The 23,871-nt window shown below is 43.8% G+C and overlaps 1 protein-coding gene across 1 annotated transcript in view; it reads left to right on the top strand.

Moving 5' to 3' along the window:
• The window catches only part of BCO1 (beta-carotene oxygenase 1), a 50,446-nt gene extending 26,862 nt beyond the window's left edge, over positions 1-23,584 (top strand). Inside the window, exons 8-11 of the mRNA XM_061593856.1 lie at positions 6,645-6,750; positions 8,652-8,746; positions 15,524-15,635; positions 20,060-23,584. Of these exons, the coding sequence (XP_061449840.1) occupies positions 6,645-6,750; positions 8,652-8,746; positions 15,524-15,635; positions 20,060-20,256 (510 nt within the window). The 3' untranslated portion in view covers positions 20,257-23,584. The remainder of the gene's footprint in view (positions 1-6,644; positions 6,751-8,651; positions 8,747-15,523; positions 15,636-20,059) is intronic.
• Positions 23,585-23,871: the final 287 nt, after the last annotated feature.

Genomic DNA, 23,871 nt, shown 5'->3' with positions numbered 1-23,871 from the left:
GTTGATGGACCACAACTCCCATCAGCCTCAGCCAGCATTGGCAATGGTCAGGAAAGATGGGAATTGTGGTCCAACAACATCTGGAGGCACACTGATTGGGAAAGGCTGGTCTAGAGAGTACAATCAATTTGGACTCAGAGGAGATTGGAACAGCTGTTATCAGATGTCCAATGGCAACCAAGGGCTGTAAATATCTGCTGTTTCTTAACCCTGTCTTCTAATAAATATTTTGTTAGAACTCATCAACATGATGTCTTCACTTGCCATGTCGGTATCAAATCTGAGCCCAGGCTTAGCTACCCTGTGGTGCAACACCGGCTCGTCCGGAACCAATCTTAGATTCCAATGCTCTTCTAGAATATCACATTTCCTCAGGAACAATCTCACAAAAAACTTTCTGGTGCTCCCTCCAAATCCTTGTTAGTTATGACCTGAGCCCTGTAGATGAATCACTGGCACAGTATTTCTTAAGCATTTCCTTCCAGTCTCCAGATGACCTAGCTTGTTTTCCTGGTCAGCCAGAAGAAAACACAATCAGAAGCACATTGCCTTCTGAATGACCTGGACACAACCCAGGTAAGCTAAATAACAAAATTATTTCATCACATTATTTACTTGCACTGCACAATGTGTTTGAATTACTCCTGCAGCCAAGGTTTTGGCTGATAAATATCTGTGTGTAGATCTCACACACCCCCATAAGAACAAAATGGAAGAATGTCCTTTTCCCATGCAGACTCTGTTTCTCGTCTTTCTGTCCCATAAAAATCCTAACTCCATTTTCTTCCACCCCCTCGTGAGAGAAACAAAAACTGACAGATCCTTCCATCCCTACTTGTATCACTGGGATTACACTCCCCTGAAGTTCATCCCTTAACACATATACAAAGATTTTTTTTTACATGGCCATCTTCTATATTTCTGCAAGGGGCTGGTTGTCTTCTGTTGAGAAAGAACTTACGCTGCGTCTTCTGTGTGCACCCAAAATTTCAATTCTCAGCCATCCACACACAGACTGGATTAATAGAGCCCACCAGGGCCAGCCCAAAACACTTTCCTGCCTAAAGGGAAGGACAAGATGGTGCTCCACAATCAGTGGGATAATTGGACCAACCTCAGCCTGCCCTCAGCCAGCCCTGAAGTGCTTGCCTTCATACTAACAACCTCCTCCTGTCCGAAATGTATCATAAGGCTGAGCAAAACTCAGTTGCATAAGGAAAGGCTCTGTAAACCCCTGGGGAAAAAAACAATAAATACATTGCTGTGTATTAAAATGCTAATGCTGTGCTTTGTTCTTTGGCAAGTAAGTTATATTTTTCCAAAGTAATAAAAAGATTCAATATATTATTCAGGAAGTCAAAAACGCTTAACATTATTGGGTGCCAAAGAGCAAGTGGTATGCATTTTCTTGATAGTTATACTTTCCTTTCTCGAGATACCTGAAATGGTTCTTGGACTGCGACAGGGAAAGAAGAATAATCAATGAACATATTGACGTTGGAGTCAACAATCCAGAATGCACTTCCTTGGAATTAAGTCCCATTGAAATCTAAGGGGCTGATTTATGAATAACAAGGCTTAGAAATCTGCTTCTCTCCAAATCAGGAAAGCTCTCTTCTTCCTTCTCATATCACTGGGCTAGCTCCAGGAGAGGCTGGTCTAGGAGGGCAAAAGGGGGCGCTGCCCCACCAAGCTCAGTCTAAACTCAGCCATCCCCCACCTGCCTGCCTTCTTCCTTACAACCAGTCCAGGGGCTAGCCCTGGCTGTCAGCTTCCTCCTCCTCCTTAGCCTCAGTGTTGCTCCTTGTAGAACTCGGCAGGGAGGAGGATGGGGACAAAAGGAGAATGAGTTGGCTCTGCCTGTCATTGGCTCAGGCTCCACCTGTTGTTGGCCTCTCTGCCTTCCACTTCATCAGTCCCAATGCAGACCAGCCACCACTGCCTTTCATTCCATGTTCAGAAGCTGAAGGGACTGGAGGTTGAATCTTACTTTAACACTGATGATGGGACAGTGTCCACATGAGGCCACAAAGCTCTGTCCTCCAGCAGAGGCAGATGGCTGGGGTGTGGGGGAGGTCAGGAATAATAGCCAGGGTCTGCTGCCATGATCTACCGCCACCGCCTAGCATCTACCCCCGAAGGCAGCCACTTTGCTCTGCTCAGTAGGGGTGGTCTAGAGTGCCACCTTTTCTTTCTAGGTCACATCTACACCATACATTTAAAGCACATTTAAAGCACATGATGTCCCCAAAGAATCCTGGGAAGTGTAGTTTATTAAGGGGCCTGGGGACTGTAGCTCTGTGAGGGGTAAACTACAGTTCCCAGGATTCTTTGAGGGAAGCCATGTGCTTTAAATGTATGGTGCGGATGTAGTCAGATTTACTTGAAAAGATTTGGGGAGGAACTTAGATTCTCTGAGAGGTCACCTGACCACATTGCCCATTGTAAGTGACTACACCAGAAAATGGCTTTCTCTTCAAAAATATGGGTTTAAATGCATGCAATGTATGATATATTCATGGCGATCAGTCCATTATTTATTAAGGATCAGACTTCATTTGTATAAGAATAAGCAAAGGAAATAAGATGACTTTTTTGTGAGCTCCAAGGTAACTTGAAATGTGTTTCCTCACTTCTGCAGAGGGGAGGGAGGACAAACACAATCCTGCAAAATGGCTTGTGTGTTGCCATGCATAAGTGCACATGTCTCTATTTAGCTGCATGTACATGCGCTGGAGAACCTCAGAGGGTTGTGGCAACCAAGTGCAGTCATAATGAGAATGCCATGTGTCCATGCACCTGAATCACAAAGTAAATATGATGGTGTAATACTCTGTAGCATGTATATAGTACTTAAGAGAGTACAAAACACTCCACTAATATGTATCACCAGGATCAAACTGAACGCTACGTGGGAGTTCTGGAACTGGAACTTCCTGCAATTTAGTGTTTCTTTGTTTCTTAAAAAGCACCTGCAGGCAGGGGCTGGTTGGAGATTAAAAAGCAGCTTTGGGGAAGGACATGGTTTGGGGTGGATGGGGGCAGAGGGGATGAATCCTTTGCCTCTGAGCTGGTTTCCCATCTTAAAACCCCCACTGAAGCTGCTGTTAGCCCCAGAGAAATTTATGGAGAAAAATGCCCATTAAGTTTTCCTGTCCGCAGGTAGGACCAACTTCATAGAAAGCTGCCTTATACTGAATCAGACCATTGGTGCATCTAGCTCAGTATTACCTACACTGACTGGCAGCAGCTCTCCACGATTTCAGACAGGGTTCACTCCCTGCCCTACCTGGAGATGCCGGGGATTGAACCTGGGACTTTCTGCATGCACAACAGACGTTCCACTTCTGAGCTATGGTCCTTTCAGTTTTGACAGGGGAGAGGGAGGGTTTCATTGTGGCTAAAGTATGTACACAAACGAATTAAACCAGAAATGCCTAACTCACAGTCCTCAGGCTGTATCCTGCCTCCCCAATAGGTTTTTTGTGGGGGGGCCAAGACTGAATTGCAAAACTCTCAGATGATGCCTAACTTAGCCTTCAGTGATTCTTACAGCATCCCTGTAAGGTAGTCCAGCGTTATTATTATCATGTTGCCCATGTAGGGAGCTAAGCGATGGTGGCTTGCGTAAGGCCACCCAGTGGTGCAGTTAGGTAATTTTTGAATTTGGGCTTAATGATCGTATCCTTCCTGCCTCTTTTGACAGTTGTTCAGTAGAGCATCTGCCTTGCATGCAGAAGGCCCCAGATCCCTGGCATCTCCAGGTAGGGTGGGGAATGTCCCTTGCCTGAAACCCTGAAGAGCTGCTGCCAGTCAGTGTAGAGACTGAGTCCGATGGACCACACTGAGCTAGATGTCTAAACTCAGTAGAAGGCAGCTTTCCATGTCCTTACTGCACTCAAACATGTGGTAAGCCACCCGGCTGCATTTGGGGGCCCTCCTGCTCTTTCCACTGTGTGGGGCCCTGGACCTCTGCCCCAAAGCCCTGCCCTAACAGCACCACAGAGGTCACCTAGTGAGTTCACTGAAGAGGTGAGGTTTGCACTGCAGACTTCCCAGTTCACAGCCTTAACCATCAGCTCTCATGTGATGCACCCATGATTTGCAGGCCTTTTCCTGACAGGGAGGTGCATTCTGTGCCGAAAGCCCCATCCCATTTGAAGTGGTCCTGAAAACGGAATGTTTTCACATCATTGGTTTGTCGGAAGAACTCATTCTGCCCATCAACCTGTCTGACAAGTTTTGACCTGACCGGCTGAGGCAGTGTTCCTTGCTACGCCTTTGAAACAGAGTTATACTCATGCTCTGAAAACAACAGCTCTGGCCAAATGATAGAGTTTCCCTGCTCTCCACATTTCTCTTCCATCCAAATCTGTCACCTTAAGAACTCAAGAGCATAACACAGGAAGGCCTTTTGAGTGGGGGGGGGGGAAGGGAACAAACGTCATTGGCTAAGGTGATTACTTTCCCCTTAAAATCTGGATATTAAATCTCAGCATTAGTGCACTGGCTTCAAATCTGTTCAGTTTTATACCATGACAAGAGGGAGCTGTAGCATACTGTTGCAATATTTTCTCACCTCCTAATGAACGTGCTCCCCTTCAGGATGCTGGTTAGCCGGCCATGCCCTGTCTCAAGCAAGCCATTCTGTACCCATATTCCATGTTCCTTTCCCAGCTGACACTCAACATTCCATGGCTACTGAGCATGCTCAGTCCTCATTGGGCCATTTTAGGGTTTTTTCTTCCCATAGGCTTTAACACACATATCTGCATACATAGGCAAACATCAAGGTTCCTTAAGTATGCTGATTTGTGTCTGGTTTCTCTGTTGCTCCCTTTGGCTTCTTTTCTGCCAACACGTACCTCCTCACTGTTACAGGGAGTGTGTGTGTTAGCTGTGAAGAACCTTTTTTTTAGGTAGCCCAAGGGCAACCTACTGGGCAACCTTCTGGGGCCTGCATGCCAGCATGGGTGAGAACAGAGGTAAAAGTGGGTGCAGCACACTTTCCTCTAACATGCGTTTCTGTAAACATTGGTTGGCGAACTGCATTGCAGATTTCGAATAACTGTGAATTTCAAAGAGTGGCTGTGTTTCTGTTTTCATATTTTGACAGGAAATATCAAGAAATGAAAGGAAGTGTCAATAAAATGATCATTCTTAACATCAATATTTTAGAGGCAGATTTTTTAAAAAAAACATTTTTGAAAATAACTGTGAAAATCACTACATAAAAATCCAATCCACAATGACAGGGAATAAGGAAATTTGGTAGTAAATCTAAATTGTACGGAATTCTAGCACATCCCTAAAACACACACACATACACAGAGTACTTCCCTTAAGGAAACTGTTGCCTTCAAAAGTAGAATGACTGGCAAGGGGCTTTACATAAGGGGGAGTTCTTCTAAGCCCCTTCCACCCACTGCATTTATGCATGGAGGGGACAGCTTAACAGGCATGGGTGGCTCAATCCCAGCCCTTCATTCAGTGCTGCACTTCTAATGGCCCCATCCCAAGATGTCAACATGTGCACTAGCCACACCACTGGAAGCAGCACTTTCAGCATCAGTGTGCTTATCTGTGTGCGTACAGGTGCAGGTGCATCGGAGCTACTCCACATGAGAGGGAACTTGGATGAGACAAGCTTCCCTCTTGCTTACCTGTGTGTGGTTGAAGTGCAGGGGGTGTGGATAGTGGGATCATTATCAGATGACCCCATTATCTGGCCCCATGCATTTTGTGAAGGGATTGGGGAGTGTTTATGATCACCCCTAGAATATTACCTGTAACTCCAGAAATACAACATATGCAAAATGCAAACATCCTGGATGCCTCATGAAGGATGTTGAGGAAAGACCTCCATCCCGATTTCAGAACCAATCGCAATGTTTAGAAAATTGTCTGAGCAATTGCTTTAAATTGCTTCACATTGGCTGGATTGTCATGCTCTAATTCTCTATACTTGTGGTCCTCTGAGTTGTTCTTATTTACATCCCATGCACACCAAATTCATCCTTCTCGAACATGGATGGACAGAAGCATCCACCATTTTCCACATACGGCCTTTACTAAAAATGTCCCCCTCCAAATTCTGGAATTGCCATCATTGCAGCCAAGTTACTTTTCATCCTTTGATTCATAATTTCATGAACCGTGTTAATGTAGCTCCATGATAGACAGTGGAGGCTCGTACATTAAGGCAACTGGGGCACTGCCCAACCAATCATAGTCTTCCCTCAGGCAGAGCCCACCCACCTGCCTTCTTACTTGCAACCTGTTCCATCTTCCTCCTCTTTACTCTCAGGGTTGCAGCGAGGAGGATGGAGGGGACAAAATTAGAATTAGGTAGCTCTGCCTCTCAGTGGCTCTGGATCCACCTCCTGCTGGGCTCCCTGCCTTCCACCGCACCAGTCCCAAATGGTCACCAGCTGCCACTAGTGGTAAAGTATCTGCTTGGCCCTCGGAAAGTCACATATTTTATCCCCAGCAGGAAACCCCAACCTGAAATCCCGGAGAGTTGCTGCCAACCGGTCTATGGAGCCAGATGGACCAATGGCCTGACTCAGTATAAGGCAGCCTTCTAGGTTCCTGTTTAGCTCTGGGAATGCGCCCTTTGAAGGTTCGCCATGTTTTTCTTTCAGGATGCAGAAGTAGGTTCGAATTTGGTCCGACTGCCATCCACCACTGCAACTGCAGTGAAGGAAAATGATGGAAGCATCTACTGTCAGCCTGAAATATTACGTGAAGGTGAGAGGCTGTTATTTGGGTGGTGGGGAAGGAGGTACATTCTGTCTTCTAATCCTCATAATCTCAATTTGCAGATCTGTAAAATATAATAGTGCCCTGCTTTCCTGTGCATGCCCTTTTTGGTGGGAGGGGAAAGGTATGCTTAGGGTATATTTACCCAAAGCCATGGAGCAGCGTGCATCTTGTGAGCACAGCACCATTCTGCTGTCATATGTGCAGATCTTGAGACTGGGTCTCCCTCTGTACCAGAAGTGGGGGAATCTTCTTCAGAACCAGGGCCACCTTTCCTTCCAGGTAACTATCTGGGAGCCACATTCAGTTGGCTGGCAAGGCCAGAGGCAAAAGTGGACAGAGCAACAAATGTGAATCCCACCTTTTGCACAGTAGACTAGTTTGTTCACACTCACACACCCTTCTCTTGACTCCATCCAGTAAAAAGCATTATCCCAGCCAGGCAAAAACACTTGAGAAGGGTGCAAAGCAGGGCTGGTGTGTGGCCTGGGGACAATCCGAGGGCCAGGTAGAGAGACCTGGAGGGCCTGAGGTTCCCCATCCCTGCACTTTGCATTTGTGGATGTCATGAGCCCCATGGAGTGATCAGGAGGAGGAAAAGGAATGGGACCCTGGGGAAGGGCCCAGGGGAGTTCAGGAGGAGGAGGCTGAAAGAGAAGAAGCCTCCAGCAGTTTAGGTGATGACAACTCCACCCCTGTAGTTCCAGTTACAATTGAAGAAGCACTGTCTGATGTTGAGCCATCCTCTCCCCTGACTCAGCCCTGCCATGTTGCCCGAGCCGTCACTCGCACCTTCTCCCAAGGAGGAGGAATTGGAGGCTCAGCCAGAGGCAGTGTTAGAGGAGAATCTGGCTGGAGTGCCGCTGTCGCCAAGCATGCACTGGCTGATGTGCAGGTGCCAGCAAACAGCGCCAGCTTTTCAGTCTGTTTGTAGGAGCACTTGCTTGCTCACACAGTCCCGTTCAGAGAAGCCTTCCCCACGGAAATAGAAAACCCACCCCGAACAGTGTAGCGTAGTGGCTAGGGAGTTGGACTAGGACTTGGGAGACCAGGGTTCAAATCCCCACTCAACCATGAAGCACACTGCGTGACCAGCCTAACCTGAGGGTTATTGTTGAGATTAAATGAGGAACAGTAGAACCATGTGTACCTTGAGTTCCTTGAAGAAAAAGGTGGGATATAAATGCAATAAATAAATAAAATATTTAAAGAGTCTCAAGGAGATGTCTAATTGCTCCAACAGCGTCTGAGCTTGAACAGACATGCCTAGTTATGCTGTGTAAAGACACAGAATCCTGTATAATCTGTAAACTGATCTATGAAATGCTGAAAGCTAAGATGTCACATCAAACATAACAGAGAAAAACACAACAGTGAGTCTGAGTGTGAATGCAACATGGTTGGCCAGAAAAGTGGGATGATGAGGGAGTTTTTGAATTCAAACCTGCAAGTTCTCCCCTACAGTCTGAAGTAGTACAGTTTGATTAATTAAAAAATGCAGAAATGGTAAATGTTGATTAAAAGGGGGCAATGGGGTGACAATTTGATGAACTGTGCAACATAGTTGCATAGGGATTTTAAGATGGTTCCCCTGGTCCTACTCCAGCCCTCTAACCACTACACTACACTACACTACGCTACACTACACCACACCAGCTCTCTTGTGCCTCTTGGGGACTATTCTACCACCAATCTTGCAGAATGACTGGGGAGGACCCTATGTGACTCCAGATGTGAGCACAGCTGGAAAGACTACCTGTTCCCAGAGGGATTACACAGAAAGTCTTACTGTATTAGCATTCATTGTTAGTCTCTCTAAATATCTTTACATTCTGTCAGCAGTGAGCCTGTTTTCCTCTTGTTGTTTATGATTTCTATTTCACCTGCAGAAATAGAACTGCCTCGCATCAACTATGACTACAATGGCAAAAAGTACAGATATATATTTGCCGCAGAGGTTAAATGGAGCCCAGTTCCCACAAAGGTATGCTGTTTCAAAGCACACTTCCTCTTAAAACATAACTGTGAGCAATACCGATATGCACTGTGTTGATTACATGAGCTACACAATCTGACTTTGTTATTGAAATACATTGAAATTCCATTTAATCCCAGTGCCACCTTTGCTCTGATCTACTATTTTGCAAAGAGACTCCGACTGCTATTTAGAGGCCAGATGTAGAGAAGGCCACATATTCATGCATAGCACATGGACAATTTCATGCTCACCAAAGCTTTTGGCCCTGATCTACAGGGCCGGCACCAGAGGGGAGCCAGGTCGGGCCCTGGCCAAGGGCCCCTGCACTCCACAGGGGTCCCTGAAGGACCCCTCCTTAGGGTGGGAGGGTAGTGCTCCCATTCTGTGATCCATGGCAGCAATGATGTCCGACCCTGCTGCAGATCGCAGACAGGGAGCTCGCAGGCACCCCCCCTAAAGACCGCACAGGCACCCCAGAACACATGCACAGCCAGCATGCACTTAAATACACCCCATTGTTCCACCTATTGCACTGCCACATCAGCACGCTGTGTGTGCATGCCTACTATTACCCAAGATGACAGCAGAGATGTCAACACACACACCACCATTTTGGGAGATGGCAGGCATGCGTGACAATGCAAGAAGTGGCACGACCAGGTGTATTTATGTGCTCATATGCAGGGTGTGCAGGAGCCCAAAGCAGTCTGGTGCCAGCCCTGTTTCTTGCCTCGTAGGTTCTTAACAGAAAATTAACAGGCCCTCATCGGGGGAGCTTTAGATCTGAGATGGGGAATCTGTGGCCCTCCAGGTGTTGGTGGTGTTGGACTCAAACACCCATCAACCCCAGCCAGCATGGCCATTAATCAGGGATGTTGGGAATTAGGGTTGCCAGGTGTCCTGTTTTTGCCTGAAGACTCTGGATTTTAAGGGTCCTCTCCAGGTCTCCAGGTGAGTCATCTTAATCTCCAAACTATCAGCTTTCATTTTTTAAAAGAATTACGTTTCTAGGTGGTCTGGTTCATGAGATATACACCAAAACATCAGCCGCCACCCCCCCATACCTTCCATGAAATGATCTCTTAGCTGGCTGCTCTAACCTCGCCTTTTCAGGTTTGTAGCCAATAAGTGAAGTCAGGGTTGTGATTGACAAGGGATTTCTGGGCCTCCAGGCAGTACTAGACCCCATTACAAAAACTGTTGTTTTTTTCCTGATTATCTGAAAATCTCATAAATTGAGAAAGTATATAGCTTTCAGCAGTACCAAAAGTTTTTTTCCTCTTGTGTTCAGGAGTCAAACAAGTTTAAATTTTCCTGGGCTGTTGAAGATGGCAGTGTTTTGAAAACCTTCCCAATATGAAGCTTTAATCCAGTACTTGCTTTTCTGGGAGTAAAGCTGCAATGCTAATCCCACATACTGGGAGTAAATCCCACTGAATTAAATAGGACTTACTTTTGAGCAGACATGGTTAGGATTGTGCTGTAAATTAACAGGATTTTTGAGTGAGCAAAGAACTGTGTTTGCATTGTAAATCTTTCTCTCCCTCTCCAATCCTGTTTTTTAAAGCAATTAGGCAGGGCTTACATATGTATCATTGCTTTTATCATGTAGGAAACTAATACTGATTTTATTTTATTTTTAATGTTCTGAAATGACCAGCTCATTTGGACAATAAACTATTATATGGGGTGTATGTGTTTTTACATCTCCAGTGTGTGTGTGTGTGTGTGTATGGAGACTTCCCAACAACCCTGTGAGGAAGGATTGCCAATTGGAAACCAAGGTAGCTCACAACAAGAAATAAATCCCTTTAAAATCCATAAATAGTATAAACAGTTGCAAAATAGCTTAAAGTGGCATGATTCTCAATTTTGGGTTGGGTGAATGTTCCTTATCCCTTGAGGCTACAGCTCTGTGCACACTTCCCTGTTTGAGTAAGCCCCATTGAATACATTGGGACTTGCTTTTGAGTAAACAACCATAGGATTGCACTACAAATATCTTTACAGGTTGTGTAAATAATAAACATATTTGACAGTCATGCTTACATAAATATTTCTTCATACCAGGTCCCAATAAGTATTTGTTTTCACACTATAACTGTACATTATTTCCTCTACATTTTAAGTGCGCCCTTCTTCCTTGGGGTGGTCATGATTCCCTTCTGTTGTTTTCATCCTGAGGGGCAGAGTAGGCTGAGAGATGGGCAGTAGCCCATGGTCACCCAGTAACCTTTATAGATTATTTCCATTTTTAAAAATTAATTAAAATGATTTACATGCAGGCAAAGTTTATGAACTAGATCCACACAATACTTTTAAAGCATATCCAACTGGCATTTAAAGCACATGACTTCCCCTAAAGAATCCTGGGAAGTGTAGCTTCCCCCTCACAGTTATTGTTCCCACCACCCTTAACAAACTACAGTTCCCATGGTTCTGTGGTGGGATTCATGTCCTTCAAATGTGTGTTTAGTGTGCTTTAAATGAATGATGTGAATCTGCCCTAGGTATGCTGTGCATTCATTAGTGAATTGAAAATAATAATTTTAAAAGATACTTTTTTAACCAGGGGAAGGACTGTAGCTCACTGGCAGGGCATATGCTTTGCATGCAAAGGTCCAAAATTCAATTTCTAAAAAAGACTATTGCCTGGAATCCTGGAGAGCCAATGGTGGTCCATGTCATCAGTACTGAGCTAGATGGTATCAAATGGCCTGAGTCAGTATAAGGTTGATCCCTTTGTTCCTAAAAGTGGAAAGAGACCCAAGGGCCACAGTGACTCCAAAACGTATTTATGTATTTTATTTACAACATTTTTGTTGTTGTTATATGCCTTCAAGTCAATTACAACTTATGGCGACCCTATGAATCAGCAACTTCAAACAGCATCTGTCATGAACCACCTTGTTCAGATCTTGTAAGTTCAGGTCTGTAGCTTCCTTTATGGAATCAATCCATCTCTTGTTTGGCCTTCCTCTTTTTCTACTCCCTTCTGTTTTTCCCAGCATTATCGTCTTTTCTAGTGAATCATGTCTTCTCATGATGTGTCCAAAGTACGATAACCTCCGTTTCATCAGTTTAGCTTCTAGTGATAGTTCTGGTTTAATTTGTTCTAACACCCAATTATTTCTCTTTTTTGCAGTCCACGGTATGCGCAAAGCTCTCCTCCAACATCACATTTCAAATGAGTTGATTTTTCTCTTATCCGCTTCTTTCACTGTCCAGCTTTCACATCTATACATAGAGATTCAGAATACTATCTGAATGATGAATGTTCAGTGATACATCTTTGCATTTGAAGACCTTTTCTAGTTCTCTCATAACGGCCCTCCCCAGTCCTAGCCTTCTTCTGATTTCTTGACTATTGTTATATACCGCTTTATTGTAAAAAAAATCTCAAAGTGGTTTACAGAAGGAATTAAAACAATAAATTATTGGCAAAAACAATTAAAGACAAATATTTAAAAACATTCAAAATAATAAAACCAACAATGAGTTAAAAACAGATAAAAAACACAATAACTTCTACATGCCTGAGTAAGGCTTGCCTAAACAAGAATGTTTTTAGCAGGTGCTGAAAAGAATACAATGAAGGTGTCTGCCTAATGTCAATAGGCAGAGAGTTCCAAAGCATAGGTGTTGCCACACTAAAGGACTGGCTTCTTACAAGAGCAGTAACATGAAAAGCACACCTTGAACTTGGCCTGGTAGCAAATCAGCAACCAGTGCAGATTTCAGAGCAGAGGTATTATGTGCTGATAGGGTCTCACTCTTGTCAGCAATCGTGCCACAGCATTCTGCATTAACTGCAGCCCCCAGGCAAGTTGTGCTGCATGGGGATTCTGTGACCTTGGCTGAGTGGCTGCTAGGATTTTTTTAGTTTTGGTGTTTGGGTAGGAATCCTGACTACTTATGGAATGCTGGGTTTTCTGCCTTACTCATAGGAATTTTGTTGTTGGTATGGTATTGCATTTAGGAAATCATCACTGTCTTTTGTTTTTCTTTTTCTATTTGCATTTCATTTACCTTTAACCTCACCCCTTTACATCCATAGAAGCAACAACAGTGGTTCCATGCGCTCAGCTCAACCCTCTTAAACCCACTGATGATGCACCTTGTTGGTTGCATTACGGTTTGCTTCTTGCCCAATAGTGGTAAAAGAGAATTCACATACTGGGAAATGTGGCTGCAATTGTTCCCAAGCTGCTGTCTGTGAAGGTATACCAAACCATGTATGTTTTCTCTCTGTCAGTTATTACTCACTGGAATTGGGTTGGCTGTCAAAGTGAGTTTATAGCAGCCCACAAAGTAGACAGAAAAGGGTAGAGAATCTTCTTTCTCTAATTCATTTCTCAGACCTCTTTCTGAAGTGAAGGGTCAAATCTGTAAAGAAGTTTGGAGCAACCATGTTTAAAGGTAGGGGTGAGGCATTCCAGGCAGGGGGTTGCCAACCCTGCTTGGATATGGATATCTTTGCAGAGGATCCCTAGTCAAGCTTTCCCAACAGCACAGTCCAAACCATATCTACTCAGTCCTATTAAGTTCTATGGGGCTTAGTAAGTGTGTTTAGAATTGCAGCCTTCAGGGGCATCCATCTTTACACCTGAGTGCTCCTATCTAACATCTCCACAACACTAGGCTCCTTTCTTCCTGCAGCGGTCGACTGGGCTGGCCTGAGGGCACTTAAATCCTTCTTGCCAGAATCAAGTATGCTAGATTAAATGTTCCCTTCCCAGGCTCTATTTTTTAGCTAAGATTTCTATCTTAATTTCCAATCAGAGAAATGTTTTTGTTTGAATTGTATGCTCCAAGCAACTGTAGTTGATGCTTAATGTATCATGCTTAATGACATCACCAGGGCCCACCCCGTGACATCACTAGGGCCCATTCCCATGATAGTGCTACGAGCTGCCCCCATGACATCACTAGGGCCGCCCCTGAAATTTCAGGCTTTGGGATGCTTCTGACCTGGCAACTCTATTGGGAGTTGTAGTCCAACAACAATCTGGAGGGCCCCATGTTCCCCACCCCTGCTTAGATGCTCCATTGAATCACTTCCTTCTTTATTGCCCATGGCCTATTTCCTTTCCTTTATAATTGATTATGCGGCTCAGCACAATTATAATTGGTGCTTCATGCTGTATATAGATCACAGGTTTAGCAACAACTGCAGGGCCCTGAATTAAATATGTCTGACCCTTAATTAAGGCTCTGGCTTCCTCCTGACTTAGGTCAAGGAGGAAAGTATGGTGAAAACAGAGCAGGGGAGTAGACTTCCCTTCTCAGCAGCAAGTATCTGACCCAGGGTTCAAAGGTTTCCACAGCCAATTGCCACTGGCAACTTTGGAATGTTCCATGAAATGTGACTTGTGCATGATTCATTGGCCTCAGTCTCTGTTTATTGGCCAAGCTGGAGGTGTGGAAATGGAACTGTGAAGTAATATCCATTTGTCAAGACCCTATCCCATACTCTGGACTAAGGATGGGAAAGAAATTCAGTGCAGTTCACATTTAAAGCCTTTGCACTTTGAGAAACAACATAAGAACTGAAACACGGATATCTTTTGAAATGTGCACGTTTCTGAATGTTGCAATGCAGTTCTCCAAACAACCAATGATTTCAAAAATGCAAATATTAGTTTCAATGTGTATCTGATGAATACATTAGTGAAAATAACATACAAAAATGTATTATATTCTGAAAAATTGCTTGCAAAAATGTGTGTATCAGTCAAAACTGCATATAAAAATGTGTATATTAGGAGAAATTCACACTAAAATCCTGAAGAATATTCATGAGGATTTTTTTTTTTAATCGTAAATTGCTGCAGAAATGTGGAGAACTGAGTTTAAGATTGGAAAAGTGAGAAACTGAGAGAACTGAAATTCAGATCCTTCCATCCCTATTCTGGACCATAACTGCTTCCATGTTCCACGTCCAATATTTAAACAAATTTACTTTTGAAATTTTAAATATATATATATATATAAGGCTTTTTTATTCATTCTATAGCAATAACATTAAGCATCAGATTGCCAATTCGATATTTCTACGCTTTAAAAACAATGGGGACGTTGGACAGAAATTTAAATGAGTGTGTTGTTTGTTTATGACTTACAATTCTAATTTATATCCCATCTTTCAGGATAGTAATCTTACCAAGGTGGCTCACAAGAAAATATAAAAGCAATAATAAATACAGTTTAATAATATAATATAATAGATTACGACTTTTATGTGCTGCATTTCAGCTGATGCTCTCAAGGTGGTTTAAAATAATGGCTTGCAGTTTAATAGAAGTGATACAAAAGACAAAGAGGGACTGCAAGGATGCATCAAATTCAGTTATCATAGCCTCTGCATGAGACAATTCTGGGATGCCAGGAGACAAATGGCAGTAGATTCTAGACAGGCTACTAGAGGGGACCTTGCTGGCTCCCATCTCCCTCTGGTGCAGCCAGGTGGAAGTGGCTGCTGCTAGAGACATTTTGGGTAGGAAGGAGCCAAAAAGGACTCAGTCCCAGCTGAGCCCATGAAGTGGGCCTCGCTGTCTCACCTCTCAGCTGTATGGAATGGCCATCGCTGGAGGTGGTTCTTGAAGGGGAGGAGCCAAAAGGCAATCGGTCCTGGGCAAGCCAATGGTAAGGGCTTTGCTGTTACACCTCTCCCTTTGAGGCAAACAGGCGGAATGGGGTTTGTTTGCTTGCGTGCAAATCCAAATCAGGGAAAATACATGAAGAATTCTAGCCTGAAAATTTTCCCCTGCTTTGCTCTTCTAGGTTGTTAAATTTGACATTCTGACAAAGTCATCGCTTCATTGGGAGGAAGAACATTGCTGGCCGGCTGAACCAATCTTTGTTCCTAGTCCTAGTGCCAAAGAGGAAGATGATGGTAGGTGGCACAAGAGTCCTATTTAATGGAGAGAAGGGTCCCAGTCCAAGGAAAGTTAGTCATGCTTCAGTCCCACTTTAAAAGGAATGCGGTTTTATTAGTCATAAGTTGCCATTGAGGGGAGAAATTAGAATCAGTTCGCATTTAAAAGTACACCCTACCTAATTTGCATTTTCTGAAACAATGCAAGAACCAAAACACAGCCATCCTTCAAAATCTGCACTTCTCCAGATTCTGCAGTGCAGATCCCCAGGCAAGTAATGTGTACAAAAATGCATTTACTAGGGTAACATGTGCATAAGGATGCACATATTGGTGAAAATAACATGCAAAAACAGATTACATTAGGGAAAATTGCTTTGCAAAAATGTGTATATTAGGCAAAATGGAATACAAACATGTGTATGTTAGGAGAAATTCATACTAAAATGCCGATGAATTTTCATGAGAACTTTTTTTTTTTTTAAACCACAAACTGATGTGGAAATGTAAAGGAACTGACGTTAAGATTGGAAGAATGGGAAACTGAAATAGACAGAATCACCCATCCTAATTCCAAATCACATTGCATTTAAAGTCTTTTCCTCTTTTGCGAACAGGTAAGGCTTTAAAGACCCTCCGTGGCACAGAGTGGTAAGCGGCAGTAATGCAGCTGAAGCTCTGCTCACGGCCGGAGTTCGATTCCAAGGGAAGGAGGAAGTCGAATCTCCGGTAAAAGGGGTTGAGGTCCACTCAGCCTTCCATCCATCTGTGGTTGGTAATATGAGTACCCGGCATATGCTGGGGGGTAAAGAAAGGCTGGGGAAGGAACTGGCAATCCCACCCCATATATACGGTCTGCCTAGTAAACGTCGCAAGACGTCACCCTAAGAGTCGGAAATGACTCGCACTATAAGTGCGGGGACACCTTTACCTTTTAAGGCTTTAAAAAGCTGGTTTCTATCAAGAATGGAGGCAGACCGCAGTTTTTTAAAGGGAGTCGGAGGATGTATAATAGAGGAATTGTTAACCTTATTGTGATGTGGATGCTCATTTATTATCCTGCCGATGTCTCTGGTCAGACAAGTTTGGGAGGCTTTGGAAGCCTTACCAAAACCTGTAAAACCAGTGAATACACAGTTGGGGGTGGGGGGGTGAGGAACTGTTCATGTGAGCAATTGGCTTATACAATGCTGGCATTACAAACGTCATTCAGTCAAATTATTAGTCATCTCAAAAATGCAAACATTTCAGCATAATGTCCTGATTGTTGGCCCCTCGTAGGCATCTGGCTGGCCACCGTGAGAACAAGATTCTGGACCAGATGGACTTTTTATGTCCTTGTGATGTCAGGGACAGGGCATCAGCAGAGCCCTACATTATCCTCTATGCCACGGGTCCCAAACTGAGTCCTGTGGACCAGTGGTCCATGAGCTTCACTCAGCTGGTCCATGGCATGACCACATTAAATATTCTTATTGGGTTTTTTACTGAATTTTTATTGCTTCTTTTGTTTCTTATATTGTATTTTATTGTATTGCAATTTGCATTCCATAGAATTCAAATTGTAATACAATAAAATACAATATAAGAAGCAATAAAAATGCATTTAAGATCATACAGCATCTAGCGCAGCACATTGCAATTTCTACAGCAGGCAGAGAAATCATAAAGCGGTCCACCAAGACCATCAGCAATTTTCAAGGGATCCATGAGGGGAAAAGCTTGGGAACCACAGGTCTACGCTTTAGAGCAAACATATGAACCGGTCTAATAAGACTAGCCTAGTGGAGTTTATAGCCAAGCAAGGATTTGATCTCATATCTTCCAACAGTTTCTCCACTACATTGCATTGGCTCAAGTAATGGCCACTGCTACAGTTGACATGTGAAATCTAGCAGTTACCAGTGGAGTTTGACTCCTTTCTATTTTAAATGGAGCTGTTTTTAAATGGCTACATTGGCACATATAATCTTTCTGTGACAGCCCCTGGGTTTGCATCATTGGCACAAGTTCACTGATGCAATGCAACACACTCACTGACAACGGGCAACTCAGAACAAAGCCTTGACACACATATAATGGATCTTTCATGCAGCCTATTGGAATGGCTTATCATCAAAGGGCCCATCTTAAACTACTTAACAGAATCCTGGAGATTAAGGCTCTTTTATCCAAGCTCAATGGCAGCGTTAGCAAACTCAGCAGCACTTATGAGTTTCATCACCCTCTGTCAACTCTGTTTTGGAAGAATTATGAAGAGGAGGAAGACATAAATATATGGTATATGTCACTCGGGCTGTTAACTGATTCAATACATTTTAATTGGCTTTATATCAGCCTTTTGAACATTTAATTAACAATTAGATGTAAATGTTTGCAAACTAACAAAACCTCAACATAGGTGCTTGTTGACATTTTGATTGAAAGTGTGAGAATTTCCAGTTTAATAAACAAGTTTCTATGCAAGATTAGAACCAAAAGCCATCATTAATATTTTCTTTTCCTATTATGCTAACTGCAGTTTTCAAACCAAATGAAGCAAAGCCCTGGGTGGGCCTTGGAAACGTTTCAGGGTGGACCCACCCTGGAATGTACTATAATGTAAAAGGGATTCCTTGCCAGACCAGTCAGTAGAGAAAGTGTTCCCTGAAGGTAGAGTTTGAAGACTAGTAACACATGAAAACCAAAACAGCCTAAAACACACATTCGCTCTCTCTCTCTCTCTCTCTCTCACACACACACACATACACACACACACACACACACACACACACACACGAGTGTGCCATTAACTTTGTGTGGAGAAGAGACATGGATTCATATCTCACTTCAAATCTCCTTCCACTGATATGGCAGAATCAAAGCATTCTTTAAAAAGTAAAGTGTGCTGGTAAACTCGCAAGACCATTGAGGCACGGATTAATCCACAAAGGCTTTAGTAGCTGAATCTATGTACTTGCAGGCCTATGGACGACCCACTTAGCTCATGACCTGTTGGCTAATATAGTTCAACAGTATCTCCCTTTATAATCTGGGACGCATTCCTGCTAAAGTGAGCGCTCAGCATTTGAATGTGTGAGGACAAACAATTCCAACAGACTGCATGAAAGAACCATTATTTACACCTGGAAATGCTGACTTAATTGAAAAAGCTGACACCCATACATTTTGCTTTTTAAAACATGTCACTTTCCTTTGTCAACTGTCCCCATTGCATTTGTTTATCACATTTGTGCCCTGCCCATTTTTCAAGGAGCTCAGGGGTGGTGGTGTAAGTTTGTCGTTGATGTTATATGCCTTCAAGTCAATTACGACTTATGGCAACACTATGAATCAGAGACCTCCGATAGCATCTGTTATACACCACCCTGTTCAGATCTTGTAAGTTAGGCCGACAATAATAAGCATACATAGGGTAGTATTCAATGCTAGTCCTACTCAGAGCAGTCCTATTGAAGTTAATGGACATGACTAACTTAGGTTCACTAATTTCAGTGGGTCTACTCTGAGTTCAATACAACACATAAGATTTAATTTTTAATATTAATATTTGTATTTCTTCTTCTTTTTCATTGATATCAACAAACAAATGCAACCATCACATCAAAAGGGCAGGTTTTCTTAGAAGTACCTGTATTCAAAATATCATTTAGAAAATCTGCTGCATGATTTTAATCAGGGGCATTCTGATAGTCGACTAATAGGCTGCAATAGACTAATTTAACTCAGGGGTGGAGAACTTCAAGCCTAGGCTCCAAATGTGCCTCCCCAAACCTCTCTTTCTGGCTTTTGGGGTTCTCACCAGGCCAGGCCATACCACTCAGTGGTCCTGCATCTCTCCTTCATTGAGGCCACATTCACACCATACATTTATTCCACTTTTATTCCACTTTAAACTGTCATAGCTTCCTCCAAAGAATCTTGGGAAGTGTAGTTTTTTTAAGGGTGCTGAGAGTTGTTAGGAAGCTCCTATTCCCCTCAGAGAGCTACAAGTCTTAGAGAGGTTTCACAATCAATCCCTCTTCCCAGAGAACTCTGGGAATTGTAGTTCTGTGAGGGGAATAGCAGTCTCCTAACAACTGTCAGCACCCTTAACAAGCTACACTTCCCAGGATTCTTTGGGGGAAGCCATGACCGTTTAACGTGGAATAAATGTCAGGTGTAAATGTGGCCCGAGTGTTTTTGCCAGGCTGAAATGTGTCAAACTCTGATCACGCCTTTTGCTTGCCTAGACTGAGGATAGAAAAGGGTGTGTGTGCGTGCGTGTGCATTCATTCAGAAACAAGCCTCCAAAGGTAAAATATACATTCATTACTCTGCCTACTTTTACCTTGGGCCCTGCTCACCACTGCCATAAATTAATATCCACCCTATTCCCATCTTCTTGAAAAAGCCTTACTGTGGGGGGATCTGTTTTAGCATATCTTCCCTTGCAACTTTAGGTATCATATTGTCAAATATCGTGACATCGGAACCCCAGAAGCTGCCTTTCCTGCTGATACTGGATGCCAAAACGTTCAAGGAAATAGCACGGGCTGTGGTCAAGGTAGATATGCACTTGGACTTGCATGGACTCTTCATACCTGAGACGAATGTGAAAACAAAGACCGAGGCAGATTTGGAGAATGACCATGAGTAAAAAATGACTCTTCCATCTTATAAACTCAACAACATTAAGTATTGCAGCAAACTGTTGAACAACTTGCTATGATATTCTAATCCTCAGCACACATACCTGTATATTTACCTGTACTCGGAGCCGGCACCAGAGGGTGGCCAGGTTGGACCCTGGCCGAGGGCCCCTAAAGGGTCCCTCCTTAGGGTGTGTGGGTAGGGGTAGCTTCCGCGATCCACACCACAGATCATGGGAGAGAGTTCCGAGGCATCCCCCCACTGCCATACAGACCCACAATGACCGCCTGCAACATGCTCTGCCTACCTCTCAAAGTAAATACTGGTTGTCAGGGCGACGCCAGGCATGCCGGGGCCCGTTGCACTGCAGTTACAAGTCTGCCATCAACCAAGATGGTGGCTGAAGTTTCCCTGATGCCTCCACTGCCATCTTGATTGATGGCAGGGATGTGCACGCAGACCATCATTTACTTCAAGAGGTTGGCGGAGCATGTTGCAGGTGGCTGTCTTGTGCCTGCGCGGCAGTTGGGAGGTGCCTTGGAACTCCCTCCCTTGAAACGCTGTGCAAATCCTTCAGGGAGAGGTAGGTGGGACGGTCGTGCAAGTGTGTGCCAGGGCTCGGGGAAGGCTGGTGCCCAAGGGCCCTGGCATGCCTGGTGCTGGCCCTGCCTGTATTGCTGGAATAACAGCCTGGTCCTTGGCACTATGCACAATGATCAATATGCCACATCTTAGCATTTGTTGTTTGGTACTGCAAAATGTAGGGTCCAGTCCACAACTCCCCTGCACTGTGGAGCTATGGAGAATTGTAGCATAGTGGCAAATTCAGAAGTGCAAGTTCCCTTCATGATAATCACGCTACGCCCCCTGATAACCACACCGCAGGATTCACTTGTCTCTTCTGCAAGTACAGAATTATAGAACCAGAATATAGCTGCTATGTGCATAGCCCCCCCCAAATCTCTCTCTCTGGGGGCTAAATGTTGCCAGAAACTTTAAGAATTCTGAAATGAAGTTTGGGACTAGGATTTGGGAGACCAAGGAACTTTGCTATGAAGCTCACTACTCACTTACCCTAGGAGCCAATCAGCATGAAAGGAGAAGTGTGTGTTTAGCTACTGAGAAGAATCTTTTCAGTGATTGGCTCACCTCCTTTCACTCTGATTGGCTCCAATCAGCATCAAAGGACAAGGAAGCACATTGTTAGCCAAGTGAGAAGACTCTTCTAGTGACTAACATGCTCCCCTTTCATGCTGATTGGCTTTTATATAGGGATCCTGCTTGACCCTGCTCCAAAAAAAGTAAGGGGTCTACGACCCCCTGCAAACCTGGATGACTACACCCCGATGGACAGTGATGTACAGATGACCGTGGAAGGCCCTAGCTATTCTTGAGACTAGGGATAGGGGAGAAATTATACTGAGTTTACATTTAAAGATGAACCTTCCCAATTCACAGTTTCTGAAACAATATGAGAACTGAAGCAGAGCCACCCTTTGAAATTTGTTATTCTCGGAGTTATGTAGTGAAATTCTCCAGCCAAGTAACACATAGAAAATATGCTTATACTGGTTAAAAGTGTCCATTAAAATACATATATTGGTGAAAATAATGTACAAAAATGCATTATTTTAGGGGAAAATTTGCAAAAATGTTGCAAAAATATGTATAGTAGGCAAACACGCATCCCTACCTGAGATCCATGGGGCATTTGCAACAGTCGGGGTGCAGTGAGAGGTTTCACCAGGCCCCACACACTAATGATATGTGAGAATTTCAATTCAGTTCACTTCAAGCCAAATCTATCAAATTCACACTTTCCAAAACAACATGAGAACCAAAACACAGCCATCCTTCAAAATTCACACTTATTCAAGTTTGTGATGCAGTTCACCAACCAAACAATGTTTACAAAAGTGCATATACTAGGTTAGAGTGTGCATAAAAATGAATAAATGAATCAAAATAACATGCAGAAATGCATTATATGTCGAGAAATGGCTTCCAAACAGGTGTACGTTAGTCAAAACTGCCTGCAAACATGTGTTTATTAGGAGAAATTCACACAAAAATGCTGGAGAATTTTCATGAGGATTTTTTTAAAGAAAAAATTGCAAATTGCTGCAGAAGTGTAGAAAACTGAATTTAAGACTGGAAAAATGAGAACAGAAATTGACAGATCACTCCGTCCCTACCACACCCCCGGAACAGTTTGTGCCCTGCCTGGAGGCACGACAGTCCAGTCATCTCAAAAATCACCCAGCCAAGAACACATAAACACCAACATTACTGGTCATGGGCTGAGATCTCTTGCTCTGAGGATACCTGGGGATGTCAGCCACCTGCACTAGCTTGGGGGAAAGAGTTGCAGATTACACATGAAACGGAGTGTAGGAAATTGGATTGTATCCAGCAGTGTTGTGACTAATTCATAAGTACAGGGTCCTTTCATGATAGTTGCAACCTCATGCTTTTGTTTTGTTTTGCTGCTGGGTTGAGAAGGAAATCCTTCTTAATGCCTTCTTCCACAACAACAGACATCCCTAGGAGCCAATCAGCAAGGAAGAAGAGAGTGTTAGCTACTGAGAAGAATCTTCTCAGTGGCTGACTTACTTCCTTTCACTTTGATTGGTTCCAATCAGCAGGAAAGGATAAGGAAACATATTAGAAGGTTCTTCGCAGTGGTTAATACACTCCCCTTTCATGCTGATTAGCTTGTAGGATGCTGGAGACATTGGGACCCTGCTCCTAAAAAAAGTAAGGGGTCTAAGATCCCCTGAGAGCCTGGACGTCTACACCCCTGATTGTATCCTTGGGGTAGGACTGAGTCCCTATTCACCCAGTTAGTAGATGAGGTAGTTCTAGAGCAGTGGTTCCCAACCTTTATGAGCACGGGACCCCCTTTAAAAGCTGAAACTTTTTTGTGACCCCCTCCCCCCAGGGAGGCAGGCTAGCTGCCAGGAAGGAAGGGGGAAAGCAGCCTTTCTTTGCAGGCTTGCTTAAGAACATAAGAACATAAGAAGAGCCTGCTGGATCAGGCCAGTGGCCCATCTAGTCCAGCATCCTGTTCTCACAGTGGCCAACCAGGTGCCTGGGGGAAGCCCGCAAGCAGGAGTGCAAGAACACTCTCCCTTCCTGAGGCTTCCAGCAACTGGTTTTCAGAAGCATGCTGCCTCTGACTAGGGTGGCAGAGCACAGCCATCACAGCTAGTAGCCATTGATAGCCCTGTCCTCCATGAATTTGTCTAATCTCCTTTTAAAGCCATCCAAGCTGGTGGCCATTACTGCATCTTGTGGGAGCAAATTCCATAGTTTAACTATGCGCTGAGTAAAGAAGTACTTCCTTTTGTCTGTCCTGAATCTTCCAACATTCAGCTTCTTTGAATGTCCACGAGTTCTAGTATTATGAGAGAGGGAGAAGAACTTTTCTCTATCCACTTTCTCAATGCCATGCATAATTTTATACACTTCTATCATGTCTCCTCTGACCCGCCTTTTCTCTAAACTAAAAAGCCCCAAATGCTGCAACCTTTCCTCGTAACGGAGTCGCTCCATCCCCTTGATCATTCTGGTTGCCCTCTTCTGAACCTTTTCCAACTCTATAATATCCTTTTTGAGATGA

This window comes from Rhineura floridana, chromosome 13 (genome assembly GCF_030035675.1).
Source record: "Rhineura floridana isolate rRhiFlo1 chromosome 13, rRhiFlo1.hap2, whole genome shotgun sequence".
Classification (NCBI taxonomy): Eukaryota; Metazoa; Chordata; class Lepidosauria; order Squamata; family Rhineuridae; genus Rhineura; species Rhineura floridana.
The sequence above is the reverse complement of the archived record's forward strand: the minus strand, read 5'-3'. Positions and strand labels throughout refer to the sequence as shown.